The sequence below is a fragment of the Trachypithecus francoisi genome, unplaced genomic scaffold (genome assembly GCF_009764315.1).
Source record: "Trachypithecus francoisi isolate TF-2019V2 unplaced genomic scaffold, Tfra_2.0 Lachesis_group14, whole genome shotgun sequence".
NCBI classification, from domain to species: Eukaryota; Metazoa; Chordata; class Mammalia; order Primates; family Cercopithecidae; genus Trachypithecus; species Trachypithecus francoisi.
The window spans coordinates 607,129-626,573 of record NW_022681459.1 but is presented as its reverse complement, the minus strand read 5'-3'; the positions used below and the strand labels follow the sequence as shown (position 1 = coordinate 626,573).

Sequence of the window (19,445 nt, the reverse complement as noted above, 5' to 3'; positions counted from 1 at the left end):
AGACCATGTAAAGAAGCTGTTTTGGTGAATACAGGTGTAGAAAGACACCCTAGAAGATGAGAGGCTGCATGGAGGCAGACAGGTAGGCCCCACTGACAGGAGGCACAAATTTCCAGCGATGTGAGACAGCCTTCTTGAAATGAACCCTCCAGCCTTACTAAGTCTTGAGATGATGCAACCACAGTTGACTCTTTGAATGCCATGTCATGAGACACCTTAATTCTTGTTTTGGCAAGAATTATAAACAGTTTGAACTACAGGTTCCTGACCCACAGTAAATGTGAGATCATTCATTTCTGTTATTTTAAAGTACTAAGCTTTGGATTAATTTGTTACACAACAGCAGATAATAGAGTTCTTACTATGGCACTGCTCTAAATATTTTACTAATACTAATCAATTTAGTTTAGTTCTAGCACCATTTGGGTAGGTACTATTATGTGCATTTTCAAATAGGGAAATTAAGGCATAGATATGTTAGGCAGTTTTCACAGGATTACAACTATTAAGTGAGAAAGTCGGGATTCAAATCCAGTCTATGCTTGTAATTCCAGTGCAATGCTGCCTTATCCATTACAGAATACAATCCCATAGTACCTTTTCTGTTCCATTACCAAACCTGGATAGTATCCATGTAAGACCTCTTATTTACCAGCTAATGTTAACACTGGAGATTTATGCTTTTTATTCCTTTACATTTTCAACAAGCAGGTTTAGAATTTATCAATTTCTTAAATACAAAATGAAATCAATAGCACCTATTTCACTTGGTTTTTGTAAGTGCCTGGCACAAAGAAAGTGATAACGATTAATACATATGGTAGATAGAGAAATGAACAAAGTTCAGTGACTGTCAATTTTATGTGGGTTTTTTTAATTGATTGATTGAGATGGAGTATCGCTCTGTCTCCCAGGCTGGAGTGCAGTGGTGCAATCTCAGCTCACTGAAGCCTCCACCTCCCAGGTTCTGGCTATTCTCCTGCCTCAGCCTCCTGAGTAGCTAGGATTACAGCAGGTACCACCACAACCAGCTAATTTTTGTATTTCTAGTAGGAACAGGGTTTCGCCATGTTGGCTGGGATGGTCTCGAACTCCTGGCCTCAGGTGATCCACCCACCTCAGCCTCCCAAAATCTAGGATTACAGGCATAAGCCACCCTTATGTGGGCTTATTAAGGAGCAACAAATAGGTTACATTCCCCAGTATCATCAGAGCCTAATTCAATGGGTCTAAAATTTCTGTAAATTATTGAGGGTTCTTCTGATGAACTATGAAAAAAATTTTGCTTCGGTAAAGCATTTACTTTGTTTTGATAAGAATTATAAATGATTTGCCTCACATTAAATTATTCTCATTTTAAAGCAGGAATAAATACAGTCTGTTTGATACCTCATTGAATTACTTATTAATTGTCCTACCTAAAACACCTAAAAAATTTCAAATGCTCTAACACTTGTAACTCTGTGACTTATTTTATATATATTATATGTATACATATATATGTGTGAATGTGTATGTGTATGTATGTAAAGCTAATATGATAAAAACACATTTTTTTTTAGAGTTCATTCACCTTAAATTATTTAACATGGACTGTTGGATACCGGAAATTGGGTCTCAATTATTAGGTGTAATCAGTACCCTTCCTCTGTCTCCCAAGTTGCTAAACTAATAAGATAATTTTGACATGATTGAAAAGTTCTTTGAGTAGTTGTGGCAGACCCTGCTAAATGCTATCATAATATTTATTTTATTCATGCTTACTTCCAAAACCCACTTTTATTTGGAGCAGCAATATCCCTACTTCAAAAACTATATTTTCCAGCTTCCCTTGCAGCTAGGGATGGCTCTGTGACATATTCTGGCCAATGAGATATAAGCATAAATCACTAGGTATAAACATAAATCACTAGGTATAAACTCAGGCTTTTTTTTTTTTTTTTTTTTTTTTTTTTTACACATTTGGATTGTACAAATGTCTGGTCACCATTCATTTCTACTTCTTGGAATGCAGACATGATACTGGAGATAGCAAGGGGTTTGCAACTACCAAGCAACAAACATGCTGTGGATGTTTGAAACAGATAGGTACAGCCCAGGTGATATGGAGCCACCTTAACCAACTTTGTACTCTCTATTTTGGGACTTCTTTCTACCCGAGAACAACAAGCCATGTGGTTGTTTACACTTCCTTGTTTTACTTCTTTTCATGCTTGTACTTTTCAATTTATGACCCTTATGTGGTTAAACATTTGGTCACATTATCTTTTGTTGGACTTGTACTTCTGCCCAAGATGGAATAAAAGAAAACTGATTTTCCTTCTGCCTGTATTAACTAAAAAGTCTAACAGAATATATGAAACGACACTTTTCAAGACCTTACGTATCATGACTGATAGTAATTCTTGTTTGTTACCTCTCTAATATCGTAGACAGGTATGGTAATATAGGTCAAGCAGTAGGATGTTCTGTAAAATCTGGAAATTGTTGCACAAATGCTCACAACAGAAAGTCAGAAGCAGATGTTCACAGGGAATTAGTGGTGACTGAAGCTGTACTAATATTTACGCCTAGTTCCTTTTGCACTCCATTGTCTTGCATTCCAAATCATTCATTTTAGTCTTTGTCTTGATCACCACATTATTTCTACTGTGTATATCAGAGTTTTAAAAGGCGATAAACCAGTCATCACAAGCGCATTAATGAAGATCTGAGTTGTTTAAACATGAATTCAAAACTGATACTATGTTACTGTCCTTGTCACACAAAAAAAGCATGTGTTATTTTCTTTCTAAATGTTTGAAGCAAATTCATCAAAAATATTTTTCTATTTATGATCTATTTTACATTTTCCTCCTATGCCTATTCCTTTTCTTTTTTTGCAGCATTATTGAGATAAGCAAAAGGTTACTATCTTTGGGCAACAATGATAACTAAGTTCAGACTATCCATTCTGAAAGTAACTAGTGAGAAGCCTGGGTTACCTAGATAGCAATCATCAAGAAGCCAGGAACTCTTCTTATGGTTCAGACCCATTACCTCGGCCCATTAACTCAGCAGCACAGTAGACACGTGAATTACCAGATAGCCTTCCTTTTCATAAGAAGATTTAGAGACATGTCGATAACAGTACAACCAGAAGTTCTTACTTCTTGTATTAAAAAATGATCTACTTGCATCCAGGAAGGTAGGAAAGGAGAACTAGAAGGAGCTAGAAGAATTTCCTAACTGCTGCCTCCTCATATTTGCTTGATCTCACTGAGACAATATTATGCATCACTGAGGCCTATATCTTCTTTGAATCTCCAGTTATCCCAAGGTTGCTGTGTATGAAATAGGCTTTTATAAACTTTTTGTACTTTTTATTTACTTAAGAGTGTGTCCTGGGATGGGTGCGGTGGCTCACGCCTGTAATCCCAACACTTTGGGAGGCCGAGGCCAGCAGATCACGAGGTCAGGAGATCGAGACCATCCTGGTTACCACAGTGAATCTCTGTCTCTACTAAAAATATAAAAAATTAGCTGGGTGTGGTGTCACATGGCTGAGGCAAGACAATCACTTGAACTCAGGAGGCGGAGGTTGTAGTGAGCCAAGATTGCATCACTGCACTCCAGCCTGGGCAACAGAGAGATACTCCATTTGAAAAAAAAAAAAAAAAAAAAGGAATGTGTCCTGGTGTGGTGGCTCATGCCTGTAATCCCAGAACTTTGGGAGGCCAAGGTGGGCAGATTACCTGAGGTCAGGAGTTTGAGACCAGACTGGCCAACAGGGTAAAACCCCGTCTCTACTAAAAATACAAAAATTAGCCAGGCATGGTGGCACATGCCTGTAATCCCAGCTACTCAGGAAGCTGAGGCAGGAGAATTGTTTAAGCCCAGATTACAGTGAGCTGAGATCATGCCAGTGCACTCCAGTCTGGCCGATAGAGCAAGACTCTGGCTCAAAATAAATAAATAAATAAAGTGTCCTATGATGTGATTTTGTAAATATGAGACTATGGTTATAAGGAACAAGGAGTTTTGGTGTTTAAATAATAGCCAATATGTTATTCGATGTTTTCTATATGCTAGACACTGTCTTAAGTGATTACATGTATTACATGATTTAATTTCCATAGCATACTTAGGAGGTAAATAGAATTATGACTCCAAATAAACACAGAGAAATATGTAAAGTTACTCAAGTTTATACAACTATTAAGTGGTTGAGTTCACATAGGTATCCTGTCTTGAGATCCTGAACTCTTAACTACTATGTTTTTGCATTCTAGCTTTTAAATTTTCTTTTAAAAGGAAGGCCCTTTAGATCAGGTAGAACTATTCATTATTTACATGCATATTAAAATGCAACATTAAGTTTTCTAAACACTTCTATATCAAGGCTATGTTTAGAAGTAAATGAAATTGCCATTATTCAGCCATTTCTTGACCTACAGAAATGACTATTTTATATGGTCCAGCCTAATACTATATTTAAAGAGGCATGGATCCTACCCCCACCGCAAACTAATTTTATTTAGTATGCCCACAAAGATATTGGTTTAAAATCCCGTTTTTTAAAAGATTTTGAAACTTTTTCGAACTACAGACTATTTTTTAGTGACTCTTCTAGGAATGAGACATCTTGGTGGAGAACTAGAAAGAGCATCCTCAGCTTTGTACTCACGTAGACCTTGATTCTTTGTCTTATTGGACCAGCTCCTCTTGGAATCTTAGCATTGTATTTGATAAAATGGAGTAGATAATGCCTTCCTGATATTATTGAGTGAAAATTGAAAGTGACACATGTTCCAAATATATTGCACATTACCTGGCACATCGTGGGCTTTCAATAATAAACATTCTCATTATCCTCAAATAAAGCAACTTAATGCTACTTAGAATTTTTCTCCGTCAGCTATGGTAAATATTTTGTATATTGAAATGTACCATTACTTTATGAATCTATTTTGAAGTTACAATCTTTAAACAAATCATACAATCATGGAATAACCTTTTTTATTACAAATGTGCTACCTCTCTGTAATCCAATCACTTTGAGTACATTGCACTCTGCTTCTAGTGTACATCAATAATTGAACAAACTTGATGTACATAATTGAAGTATGAATAAAATATTGATTTCTTAAAGCAATAAAATTATATTTGAATAGCTTTGATTTAGTCATTTTTTATGTTTCTTACTTTTGCTTTTCTTTTACTCTGTATTACATATGAAGATAATATATATCCGTATATATATGCAGAAAACTACACATATTCTAAATATACAGATTGGTGAACATTCACAAACTGAATGAGTACTCAGATTCAAGAAACAAAATGCTACCATTACCCCGTAAGTCTACCTTGTGTACCCTATTATAACCCTCCCCATCAAGGATAACCAGTATCCCAACTTCTAATAGTATAGATTAGTTTTCCTTTTAAAAAAATTATATAATTAGAACCATGGAGTCATATAGTAATATTCTTTTGTGGCTATTTCACTCAATATTCTTTGTGAGATTCATCAGATTGCCTAATGTGCACAGTAGCTGTTGTACATTCATTCTCATAGCTAGATAGAATTATATTATGTGAATATACCACAATTTATCCAGGCTACTGTTGATTTCCCATTAGATTTTAAAATTATGCAGCTTCTCTGATTTACTGAAATTATAGGAATAGGGAGCTAAAACATCTTTTAACTCATATAAATGAAGTATTTTGATTCCTTTCTTAATATAATTCAACAGCTATTTATTCAATGTTTACAAAGCACTTCAGGGATTGTACAGATAGGACAACACTTCAAGTAGCTTACATCCTTAAGGGAGGAGATTTTAGATAATACAAGTTTTCTAGTTTAAGGTAACTTTTCATAAACACCCTTGGGAAATGAAGCAAGGTTGTACAGGGCTGCACAGGGAGGAAGAAAGGAGGACAAAAGAAATGGTTGATGGGCTTTAAAGAACATTTTAAACTATTTTATTAAAACCTTCTTGAAAGAAAATTTTATTGAAGTTTAAAGACTTTAAATTTGAAGGACAATTCAGAGACATAATGTTGCTTCTTTTAAACAAAACTACTAAAGAAAAAGCCCTTTAAATCTGATTAGTACTACAAATCAACAATCCTCTCATAAATGTAATAAAATATCCCATTGAGGTTGGTATATTAACCAAAAAATAGTGTTCCAAAGAAAATACTAGGCTTTTTCTTTTACTCAAAGGTAAATAATAAAAACATAAAACATTCTAAACAATTATAAAAAAATCTGTTAATATATAATTATTCTTTCCAAAAAGCAGTTGAATAATTTTTTTCTGTGATTTCTTAATCATTTCATAAATTGTACAATAGCTCAAAATATACTTTTAAAACTTATTTTTTTTTTTTAAGATAGGGTGTCTCTCTGTCACCCAAGCTGGAATACCATGGTGTATCCTACCTCAATGCAAACTTGAACTCCTGAGCTCAAGCAATCCTCCCACCTCAGCATCCTGAGTAGCTGGGATTACAGGCGTGCACTATCATGCTCGTCTCATTTTTTTCATTATATTTACTTATTTTTTGTAGAGACAGGATCTCACTTTGTTGCTCAGGTTGGTCTCAAGTTCCTGGCTTCAAGCTATCCTTTCACCTCGGCCTCCCTAAATGCTGGGATTACGGGTGTTTGCCACAGTGTCCAGCCCACATCAGTTTATATATAAATAAGTACATATAGTACTCTAAAATGTCTAGCTATTCATTCTACAAACATTTGTTGGGTATCAGTTTTGTGAAAGGCACGATGGTAGGAACATAACATACAAAGATGATTAAAACTGGTCACTTGCCTTCAAGGGGAAAGCAGACTTAAAAATTAAAATAGAGTGTGAGCCCTGCCATGATAAATGTATGCACACGGGGCTAATGAGAGCACAGAAAAGGGGCGTCTAGATCACACTGGAGGGCAGAGGGGAAGATCAGGGGACACGCTGAGAAGGGAACTCCCAAATGAAGTCAGGGACTTGAAGGACAAGTGGCACTTAGCATGTTGGCCAATGTGAATAAGGCAAGCACGAACGGAAGAGGGAAGTCTAGGTACAGCCCAGGATGGTTAGAAACTGTGGTGCTGGCAGAGGGCCGTGGCTCACGCCTGTGATCAAAGCACTTTGGGAGGCTGAGACGGGCAGATCACCTGAGGTCAGGAGTTCGAGACCAGCCTGGCCAACATGGCCAAACCCTGGCTCTACTAAAAATACAAAAATTAGCTAGGCATGGTGGTAGGTGCCTGTAATCCTAGCTACTCAGGAGGCTGAGGCAGGAGAATCACGTGAACCCAGGAGGCGGAGGATGCAGTGAGTTGAGATCGCGCCATTGCACTGCAGCCTGGGCAACAAGAGCAAAACTCCATCTCGAACAAATAAGCAAACAAAAAAAGAAACTGGTGCCTATGAGAGTGTGTGCCAACTCATGGCAGGGGCCTGCCCTTGTGCATTTTTCTTCTATCTTTGCTTTTATTTTTTATTTTATTATTTTTTTAAATTATACTTTAAGTTCTAGGGTACATGTGCATAACATGCAGGTTTGTTACATATGTATACTTGTGCCATGTTGGTGTGCTGCACCCATCAACTCGTCAGCACCCATCAATTCATTATTTATATCATGTATAACTCCCAATGCAATCCCTCCCCCCTCCCCCCTCCCCATGATAGGCCCCAGTGTGTGATGTTCCCCTTCCCGAGTCCAAGTGATCTCATTGTTCAGTTCCCACCTATGAGTGAGAACATGCGGTGTTTGGTTTTCAGTTCTTGTGACATCTTTGCTTTTTAAATACTAATACACTGTAGTGATTTTTTATTGTGCAAATTAACATACAGCTAAAGTAATTTATTTTTTGTGCCTGATTCTTGTGTTATTCCAGAGTCCGTTGTCATTTCATAGAAAAGTCCTTTCTGACGTATCAAATTCTGAGGTGCTTCAAATTCCACAATGCTTCCTGAGTCTAGAACAAGCACCCTGAAATGTGAAAAGAATAGCGTCAGGTAACCTACAGTCTTCCACCTCACATTTTATTGATCCTGCTAATATAAAGTTTAGACCAGTGTATGAGTTATTTCAGTTCAACATATAGGTGCTAGTTAATTCAGGAACTATATCAAGTTCTCTAATATTCTTTTAGCTTTAACTTTTCCTTCAATTATTTTGGAAAATACCTCTTATATCATTAGGGAAAACTTTGTATCTCTCAGCACAGATATAATTATTTATGACTGGCAAGTAATCAGTGTGTTTCATATACCCAATATTTATCTTGGCAGAAATGATTTTATTTCTGAAAAGAAAGCAAGCACACCTGTCTGAATCAATGATAGATTGCAGTCTGTGAGCAATGGTCAGGATGGTGCAATCAGAAAACTCCTTCCTGATTGTGGTCTGCACCAACTTGTCCGTCTCAAAGTCGATGGAGGCTGTTGCTTCATCCAAGATGAGAATTTTTGTTTTTCGAAGCAAAGCACGAGCAAGACAGACCAGCTGCCTTTGTCCCATGCTGTTAAAATAATAATAATAATAATAATTTCAACAATGGACTTTATGGTAACACACTTCATGTTTTAAAATTCTGATGGTACCACTATTCATTCATTCTTTCACCCACAACTTCATTTGTTCTTTTATTTAAGAAATATTTACTCAGGGAGTGCCAGACTTTAGACCAATGAGCAAACAGACAAAAATCTCTGTGTAGCAGATGCGTTCTCAGGGGAACACAGAAAGCAATAAGCAAGATAATTGAGTAAAAATCATAGTAGGAGGGGTATACGAGTACAGTGCAACATTATATGTAGTAATTTCATGGATAATATGTATATAATAAGTGTTAAGAAGAATTCAAACACACAGAAGTGGGGTATAAAGTATGGGTGTGGGGTGGGCATTTTAGATGGGCTTGCCAAAGAAATCCTCAGGAGAAGTTTTAAGACAGGGACTGAAGGACATGGAGAGTGAGGCATGCAGATTTCCAGTAAAAACTTGTTCCAGATAAAGGAAACAGCAGACGTAAAATCCCTGTGGTAGGCGTAAATTGGCCTGGCAAACTCATGACACAGCATGGAGACCAATGTTGCAGAAACACAGAGGGGTAGGGAGAAAGTGATCAAAGAAGGAGTGATGGGAGTCCTGCCACGCAGGCCATTACAGGGATCTAGCTCACTTTCCTTGGGTCTCTGGTCACATGAAGGGGGCTATCTTAAGGCAACAAACAACGGTGAAGGCAAAGTAGCACCTTACAACATTTTTTAGGAACGAGGCTCTCAGAGTAGCAGTCTTGACAAAAGAAGATTGAATTAAATAGTGACTTTTCATAGGGCATTGTTCTTTATTTTTTCTTTCCTTTCTCTTAGCCAGTGGTTTCCCAGGCTGCAGCAACAATTTACTTTTTCCTTCTCTTCCTTAGAGGGAATTGGCCATGGTGCACTTTAAACAGGCCCTGGTGGCTCAGGAGCTATATTTCTCTTCGATGCCAGTTCAAGTTTCTAAAGAGCTTGGAATGAATAACTTGGACAAGCTCTGCTCTTAGCAGCTTACCTGAGGTTCTCACCACCCTCTGAAATCTCATGCAGTAGCTTCTCAGGAAGGGACTGCACAAACTCTTTTAAGTGACACAATTCCAGCACTTCCCACAGCTTGCTATCAGAATATTTGTTTAGGGGATCCAGGTTCATTTGAAGGGTTCCAGAAAATAAAACAGGGTGCTAGAGCAGAAAATAGTGCCGCATAATCTTACTGTCATGAGGCATAAATACATTTCTAAAAGTCAGACTCAGAAAACAAAGCAGGAGAAAGCAAAATTATCAGACCTACTATAGTCATCAAATTCATTTTATATTTAAAACAAAAACAGAAGAGAGTCAAAATAAACTATAATTCATATGAAGTCATCATAAGTCTCATGATTTTCTTTCTCCTATTCTTATTACTGAAAATAATAACAAGCACCAAAATAATGATGATAATTCCTGCCATGTAGTCAAGGATATAACATACAATAAATATGAAATGTAGTATGTATATAATATTATCAATCAGTATACCGACTCAGAAAGATAGAAGTTAGTATTCTTATTTTACAGAGAGTGAGCTGGAAGATCCAAAGAGTTCTTGTCCACACCACACGAAGGTAAGTTAGTGGTTGAAGAGAATTCAAAGAGGATTAAGTTCGTTTTCTTTATTCTATATCAAGATACCTAGTGAAACTATATTTTACTCTATCTATAAGAGAAGAACGACTGATGGCTCTTTTTTCCCACTAATTTTTTCCCTTCCAGAATTCCAGATTTTACTCAAATTTGTTTTGAGGTAAATGCATGAATACAAGCATATGTCTGAACAATATGACATTGTAATATATTTTTAGAAGACAGTACAATGATTATTATTATTATTATTTTTTTTTTGATACGGAGTCCGGCTCTATTGCCCAGGCTGAAGTGCAGTGACACAATCTTGGCTCACTGAAACCTCCGCCTCCCAGGTTCAAGCAATTCTCCTGTCTCAGCCTCCTGAGTGCCTGGGATTACAGGTGTGCACCACCATGGCCGGATTATTTATGTACTTTTAGTTGAGACGGGGTTTCACCATGTTGGCCAGGCTGGTCTCAAACTCCTGACCTCAGGTGATTCACCCACTTCAGCTTCCCAAAGTTCTAGGATTACAGGCGTGAGCCACTGCACCCAGTTTCAGCTGAGTATTTCATCCTTGACTTAAGAGGCATACTTTTAAGTTAGTTTGCATGCCCCTTAATGATCAAGTTCCTTTGATTCCACAGATGGAAAAATCAAAGAACTTGAGAAAAGAGATCTAACTGAATTACTGTTCTTTTTTTAATGTTTCTAAACTTCAAGTGAAAAAGAGTCAAAATTCTACACTCAAACTAACAACTAAGCAAAAACTTCAGTAATTTTTTTTTCAAAAAAAAATCAGTGTGTTTCAGTCTGATCTATTTATTTGATTTTTATTTGTACTTACTATTATGAAGGAATTGTATCAAAAGGATGTACTGGTTTTTCAAATAGATAAATGCTTTTAGGAGGAATGCTTTATGATAAGGGTATTTAAAGAGGGTTCAATTATGAAGCAGTTTTTCATATATTCCATTTAAAATGATATGGCTTCAGACAATGAATTCATAGACTTGGAAGGAGCAGATTTTTAAAAAGAAAGAAAACAGATTTTCTTGGAGTGGGTTAAGAAAGATTACTGGCAATACAGGCTTTACCTGTGGAATAATGTTAGATTACTGGCAACATAGGCTTTACCTGTGGAATAATGTTAAGTTTGCCACGAAGGTCATGAAGTCCAATAGTTGATATATCAATTCCGTCAATAATAATTTTGCCTCCTGCTCTCTCCACAATTCTAAATAAGCAATTCGATAGTGTGGATTTGCCTGCTCCAGTCCTTCCCACAATTCCAATCTGTAATGAAATAATCATAAACTCTACTTTTTATAAGGAAACAAGGCCTTTGCACTGGCAACAAATGTATTCAGGTATCAGGTCAGTGGGATCCAATTTTTGTCAACAAGACTAACCTTGATGGGCATGGAAGATGTCAGGTGACCTGTAAGGACCAGTCTTTATCCAAATTCTCTTTACTTGCTGGAAAGGCTTTGACTAATCTGTGTTTTTCCTTTAGTTTTGAATAAATTAGTTACTTTCTCACCAAAGATCCCCAGCAGACCCAGGAAAACCAGGTCATTCCTGAACCACCCCTAAACTACCCATTAAAGTTTAGGGCAAAAGAAGCAATGATAATGAGTGGTTTTATTGAGATTTTCAGAAAATAGATTTTCTCTATCTTCCCTTCATTGAAACAAACAAGCAAAGAAACAAATAGGGCACTGGAATCTTTTGCCAGATAGACTAGAAAATTCAAAGGAATGTCTGTAAATTTCCATGGCGTACCAAAGCAACTCTGCATTAAAACTATTACAGGCAGCCAAAAACAGTGTTTAAGGATTTTGACTCGTGGCCAAAATAATCATCTTGTCATAAACATCTCAGTGATTAAACATTTCCCTATGACCACGAGAACTAAAGAGCAATATCTTCTGGTTGCTGATTTGCATCTTGGTATTAATAGGAACGTTAGGCAGATAGAATATTAAAGTGGTTCGTTTGCCCTAATATAAAATCTTAAGTCTAACAAAATAAATCAGAAAAAACAGAAATCTGTTGAAGTCATTGGGGTAATGAAAATTTCAGGACGATTGCTTCTGTTCCAAAAATATTTCTGCTCCAAAAATATTTTTGCTAATGTGTCTGGTTGCTTTTTTAAAAAATAAAACTAATATCATATACTACCGATAGTTTTGTAAGTTGCTTGTTCTAACTAAAGTGCGTTTCAAACACTTTCCCATCTCTCTAATGGTTTTGGAAAACACGATGTCTTTAAGTATACAAATAGTTAAATATATGGATTCATTGTGTTGGGGTAACGATTTACTTATTGTTGCAATTCATTTTATAGAGGAAGTAAAAACTAAGTACACCAAAATTATGTTTCACAGTAGTATATGAGCAATTTAATTAAGGAATGTAATTTTTATAGAGGGAAAATATATTCAGTACACACCAACCACATGTCTTTATTACTTTTGTGTAACAAAAGAATACCTTATATTCAATATCATATTATACTCAACAATGAATGCATTCAGATAAAAGGGAAACTAAAACATATGAAATATATATGATACCTTCTCTTCCCCGTGAGTCTGGAAAGTGATATCTTGCAATGCTAAACCAAGATCATCTCGGTATCGAGCCTGATAATTAATAAATTCTACTACACCTTTATTAGGCCATTGTAATGGGGGTCTTCTAGACATTATCCAAGGTGCCTTAAAACAAAAACAAACAAAAAATAAATACTTTAAACAGCAATTATAATTAAAAAATCCCTCCCTCCAAAATAATTCTTATGCATGTAACAAAAATGAATATAAATGATGAAAGATATTTGTAGATATTATGATTTTCTGAAAATAGTTTTAAATGTTACCAACATGAAACTTATCTAGTTATAGGAAAATATTAGAAATAAATATTTTGAGGTAACAAGACTTCTCATCTTCTATCAAGGTATTAAGAAAAAAATTTTCTAAAATCCTTTTAAGGGCCTGAAGATAACTTGAAATTTTAGCTGAGATAAGGACAGCTTGTCATTCATTAATTCCCCGAAGGTTTGCTGGGTCATTCACTATTTTAGTTGCTGGAGGTTCCGCAGTGAGAAAAAAAGATAAAAATTATTTCCCTTAAGGGGTGTAGTGGGGAGAGACAAAAAGAACCATATAACATATACAGCATGTTGGATGATAATAAAGCCTTATAAGACAAGAAACAGCCAGGGTTGGGAGAAGGAGGAGGTGTCATTTAAAGCAGGGTAGTTAGGAAAGGCTTTGTTGACTCTGGTCAGAGAAAAGGCTAGGTGGATACCAATGAAAGAACATTCTAGGCAAAGGGTTTAATAACTATTTGGAACTAATTAGTTGTGCCCAAGACCTAAGACAGGGGCCTGTGTGGAATACTGAAGAAAGCACAAGGTAAAAGAACACACAAGACTGCGTGATGCCTGGGCAGTGAGGTAAAGTGTTTCGTGGGAGAGGGAGTGATGGCTAACATCAAATGATAGGTCAGGTAGGTGAGGACTGACAAAGAACCAGTTGTGATCTTCATGAGGGAAGATTCAGTGGAACAGTGGGATCAAAAGCCTGTTTGGAGAGGGTCCAAAAATGAATCAGAGAAAAGGAAATAGAAAAACAAGCACAGGCAACTTTGCAAAAGAACTTTTCTGTAACGGAAAGCAGAGAAACAGGTGTAGAGGGCTGAATAAGGTTATTTGAACACACTCATCCTTCCATGTCAAGAGTTTTTGTAGCAGTATTTGTCACAACTTGCATCGAATTACATAAAGGTTTTTGTTTGTTTAAATGTGTGCACACACATATTTTTGTCATTTTTTTCTAATGTGAAAGAAATATATTTCATGAGCAAAAATTTAGAAAATATAGAAAAATAATATTTGATATTAGCCATGAGATGACAGACTAAACAAGTTGAATATTGGTAACTGAAGATTGTGAAGGTAGACTAATTTTTCATGAAATTTCTTTGAGAAGGAAGACAAGACCTTGGGAAAAATCCAGAGAAAAATTCAAAGTTCAAGTAGGAGTTGGAGAATGCAGAAAATATTTTGGCATAGTTACAGGCTGAGAGGAACTGCAGGGGAGTGGGAATTAGAAGAGGTGGTTAATAGAGTAAGATCTGAGAGAAAACAGGAAAAGATATTACCAAAAATGCAATGGGAAATGTTAGATTTTTCTTTGGAGGAGGTACCTGTTCCTCAGATTCATGAGTGAAAGAGGAGGAGTTACAAGATAAAAAAGAAAGATAGCTTCCTAGGTGGATTGAAGAAGGAACAGAAATCCAAGTCATCTCTTTGTCATCTGCCCTGTTAATTAATAGAAGTTGGAAGCAGAAACAACCCAGATAAGTAAAATATTTTAGAAACTCAAATATTATACTCTGTCAATAGTTGAAATAACTCTTCACTCTCCCAAATTACAGTTAATTAGAGAGAACAAAATAGACTGATTTATTCTCCTCTCCCTTCCCATTCACGGAGATACTAATGATGGGTAAACAGAACAGAAGGTACAAGTAATAAAATGCAATTCATTTAGAAATTGTGCAGAATCTAAATAATTATGAGTTGACTATATTAAGACACTTTTCTCACTGTAAAATCTGCACAAAGTTATAATTGTAAGTTGTATATTTTACACCACACATCAGTAGAGGACAAATCACTGTGCCTTTTAGAAACAGGCTATGATCTTGCATTTGTATAACTCATTGAAGTAGGGATATATCTTATAATTCAGGGTGTATCCTAATTTAATTAGGAGTATTTTTATTTCTATTTTAGTGATATATAGAATAATAGGCCACTTTATAACAATTTTGGTTTTAATTTCATTGAAACACTGAATATGACATGAATTTGGAAATGCAGGTTTGCTTAACATTTGTTTTTAATGTCAATTTATAGTACATTACAATGTCTTACTCCTGCATCCAATCCATTTATTGATTATTTAGGAGTGCTTACCTCTTTTTTTCTCATACTTTTTTTTTTTTTTTTTTAGACAGGATCTTGCTCTGTCACTCAGGCTAGAGTGTGATCACAGCTCACTGCAACCTTGAACTCCCAGCAGAAGAGATTCTCCCACCTCACCCTCCCAGGTAGCTTGAACTAAAGGCATAAGCCACCATACCTAGCTTACTTTTTTTTTTTTTTTTTTTTGAGAAACAGAATCTCACTATGTTGACAAGGCTAGTCTTGAACTCTTGAACTTAAGTGATCCTCCCACGATTCCCAAAGTGCTGGGATTACAGGAGGTGTGCTTACCTCTTTATCCATATTTTCATATTCGCAAACTCTTTCAACAGCAACTGCATTGGTTTCAATTTCACATGCTTTCTTTACCCAAAAATTCAGAGAATGAATTATCTAGGGGGTATGGTGGAGCAAACAAGAGCTTAATGTATGTTCTTTAGCTTTTTGGAACATAAATAATACTTTATTTTTTCTGAAGTTTTATTTTTCATTTCTTGAATCTGCCAAGAACTTGTCACCTATTATCTCATATACTTTATTTCTTTTGATTATTTAGCAGCTCTAGAAATAAGCATATTTCTTCATATACATATTTGTGTTTAAGGATATTAAACTCATTAATATCATAAATAATGGAATTACTTGGGATAAGATAGACCATAATTCAGCATATATGCAAGAAGTGCATAGTGGGTATAAGGAATGATAGGAATGATGTAAGATTGATGGGATATGCCTCAAAAAAAATGTGCATCCTAAATGACAAAAAAAAAACCAGTGTGCAAACACTTTGGCATTCTTCACTACCTTCCATCAGAAGGAAGATTCTCCTAGATTTCTAACTATTCCTGCTCCCCTTAAAAAGAAAAAAAAAAATCTATATTTTCTTCTCACTCTATTCCCAAATGTAGGTTCTCTAAGGGTATAACTTTGAACAGAATTCTAAAAGTCAAAAAACTTGTACAATCCAGTTTTTTTCTTGAGTTTGGTGCCAACCCATTTGATACCTCACCTGGCCTGAACTGATGTGGGGCTCTTCAAAGCATTTGCTTAATCCAGTTAGTGGGTATATGCAGTAGTGTTTGATTATGGGCTTCTGAACCAGGCCCTGGATATGGCTATGTACATATTTCCTTTCTAACAGCCCAAATTCTGAATTCTGAAATGCAACTGGCTCAAGGTTTTTGGATATGGGACCAAGAGTATATAACACAATCACCTAGATTATCTTCTTCATAATGTGGAAGCAGTTCAGGGCATTTGTTATTTTACAAAGGGAGCATGCATCCTACCACTAGTGCATTGCAGTGTAATATCAAATAGAGTTTATTAGGGAAAAACTTACAAGCCAAAGAGAAACAGCTCATATATTCTCCTTAGAGCTTGCATTATCTTCTTGCTTAAGCTGAGCAAATGAGATACACCAGCTGTGTTGGAAAGGGACCCTACCCTTGTAATACTCTATAAATCCACCAGGACAGGAGAGCAGGAAACTTCTGAGTAACTATGGAACATCAGGATTTCCTGGTCCTTTAGCACTCAGCCTTGAGTATCAGCCTGTTCTTCCTATAAGTTAACTTAGAATTGCTGAGCTAGCTTCCTGCGACTAGCAAGATAGAGAAGGAAATGAGCCTCCAGGGCAATCCAGATTTGTCTCTCATTACTTAGTTAATATAATATATAATTCAGACAAGCAAAGAAGAAGAATGTTTAATTAATTGGATTATAAACATACCATATACCACAAAAGTCATTTTTACTTACATTTAGGGCATAGGATATAGACAAACCAACTGTTGCTGAATCTATAGAATTGCCAGCCAGCACAGCAAGCAGTGCAGCAAAAAGCACCATTAAGTTGCCAAGAAATTCAAGTCTAACAGACAGCCACCTGTGATAAATGGAATATATTCCTGAGTAACTGAGATGGAAAAGTTTTGGTGCATTTAGTACTAACTGTCTTCTCTGGGAAATTGAGACGTAAACAGAAAGAGCTGCTTTCTTTTTTCTCCCCCACTTACTTGGAATTCAATCAAACATAGGATCATCCATGATAACTTAAAGAATTCATCTGCATGAAAATGCATTTTACTTTTGCAGAACTTTGCTTTAAAACTTGATCAGAATTTAAAAGCAAAATAACACCAGCTAAAATGATGTATTGCATTTTAAAAATCCTATTGGAAAATCAATTCCTCTTCCAATTGTATATACTTTTTAATATGATAGAATTAGTCTCTAAAAATTGAAATGTGCTCAACCACTATTTAATATTTCATTTTTCTCCTTTACGTGAGATTATAACTTCAAATTCAAAAATTTTTTATAAAATTTGTATACACTGTTTTGTAACAGTGTATACAAATAAAATATATTCTAAAAATATAAAACACCATGCAGAATTATGTCATGAGTAATTCTAATAGCACCTTTTTCATATTAAATTGCATGTACCATTCATGTGAATATAAATAGATACAATTCAATTTAAATATACATTAAATACTGGAAAATATTTGTCTTATTAATACATACTTCTAAAACTTGAATGAAATTCCATTACAAAACCCTCTGTTTAGAAGTCAGTGAGCAAGATGTCTAAGAAGAGATTGATCTTAGGCTAAGTATTGATGGGACTTACCGGTTAGAAATTACATTATTGTAGAAACAGACCAAGTTTTCATTCACCACCTCTTTGTATTGCTGGATAAACCTCTGTTGATGTCCAAATGCTCTGATGGTGGACACTCCTGATAAAGTCTCACTGAAGTGGGAAATGACAGGAGAGCTGGACGCTCCTTTCAACCTCCGGATTTGCCGAGAGCTTGCCACATAGTATCTCTAATCAGAAGACAGAAAGAAGCAGTCGGAAAGATGTAGCAGAAATTGCTTTAATAGTTTAAAAACCACAAGACCCTTGTGTCATGATTTAAAGAGTGACCCCCCAAAAGTCAGATACAAGTCCTAACCCCCAGTATCTGTGAATGTGACCTTATTCAGAAATAGCATCTTTGCACATGTAATAGTTAAGGATCTCAAGATGACATCACCCTGGATGTATGGTGCACGCTAAATCCAATGTTAAGTATCCTTATAAGAGACAAAAAGGAAGACATAGACACAGGGAAAACGCCATGTCTGCCAGTGGCAGAGATTGAAGTGATGTGTTTAGAAGCCAACGAAAATATCAGGACTGTTGACAGCCAGCAGAGGCTAGGAGAGAAGCATGAAAGAGATGTTCCCTCAAAACCTCCAGAAGGAATCAACTCTGCCTATCTACTGATTTTAGACTTCAGAACTGTGAGAGATGCCAAGTGTGGTGCCCACGCTTATAATGCCAACGCTTTGGGAGGCCAAGATAGGAGGGTTGCTAGAGCCCGGGAGTCTGAGATCAGCCTAGGGAATGTAGGGAGACCTTGTTTTCACAAAAAGTTATATATATATATATATATGTGTGTGTGTGTGTGTGTGTGTGTGTATAGGGAGACCTTGTTTTTACAAAAAGTTATATATATACATATATATATATATATATAGACCTTGTTTTTACAAAAAGTTATATATATGTATAGGAAGATCTTGTTTTTTACAAAAAGCAAATTATAAGTTGTCTACTTCCCCTTAGCTTGAAATTGAAGACAATTAGGATAGGAAGGACTGTGGGAAGCTGGATGGAGCATGCCCTGAATCAACTGGATTGTTAATCAGCCCCAGAAAATTGCTACCAACTGGAAATGAAAATCAAGAGTTATGAGGTCTTGCACAATTTTCAGGAAAATTTTAAATATGGAATTTTATGTAAAATCCCTGGTTTTAAAATGTCTACGTTTGGTAAAAATGCTGAGCAAGCTAGACAAAAACATATCTCAGGTTACATACAGCCTGGTGGTCTACAACTGAACTCTACTCTGTGCTAAGTGCTCTGAAGAATACAGAGGACTATGGCATTCTGAGGCTGTAAAGGGATTTAAGAGATTGACTAGATTGGGGAATATGTTATTGGGGCCACAGACCATGTGAGTAGATAAATAAGGGTAAAATGCTTTCCCTAGACAAATGTAAATATGCATACACACTTGGAGCTTCTGATAAATTTTCAGTGAATTATAGAACCCATGGAGTTCTTTCATGCAACTCTCTGGGAAATCTGGTTTAAGAAATTTTATCTAGATCAATGCTCCTCATACTTTAGTAAGAATCACCTGCCTGAAGTGTTTGCTGAAAGGCAAGTTTCTGGATCCTACCTCGGGAGATTCTGATCCAATAGGTCTGGGCTATGGCCCGTGGGT

At 36.1% G+C, this 19,445-nt stretch overlaps 1 protein-coding gene across 5 annotated transcripts in view; it reads right to left on the bottom strand.

Moving 5' to 3' along the window:
* Positions 1-7,815: 7,815 nt before the first annotated feature.
* The window catches only part of LOC117095597 (canalicular multispecific organic anion transporter 1-like), a 97,770-nt gene continuing 86,140 nt past the window's right edge, over positions 7,816-19,445 (bottom strand). For all 5 annotated transcript variants that reach the window (XM_033232166.1, XM_033232168.1, XM_033232167.1 and 2 more), the window contains 8 exons: positions 17,798-17,997; positions 16,921-17,047; positions 15,448-15,549; positions 12,734-12,877; positions 11,292-11,450; positions 9,562-9,728; positions 8,330-8,524; positions 7,816-7,992 (listed from right to left, as the gene is read on the bottom strand). In XM_033232166.1, the coding sequence (XP_033088057.1) occupies positions 7,854-7,992; positions 8,330-8,524; positions 9,562-9,728; positions 11,292-11,450; positions 12,734-12,877; positions 15,448-15,549; positions 16,921-17,047; positions 17,798-17,997 (1,233 nt within the window). In that variant the 3' untranslated portion in view covers positions 7,816-7,853. The remainder of the gene's footprint in view (positions 7,993-8,329; positions 8,525-9,561; positions 9,729-11,291; positions 11,451-12,733; positions 12,878-15,447; positions 15,550-16,920; positions 17,048-17,797; positions 17,998-19,445) is intronic.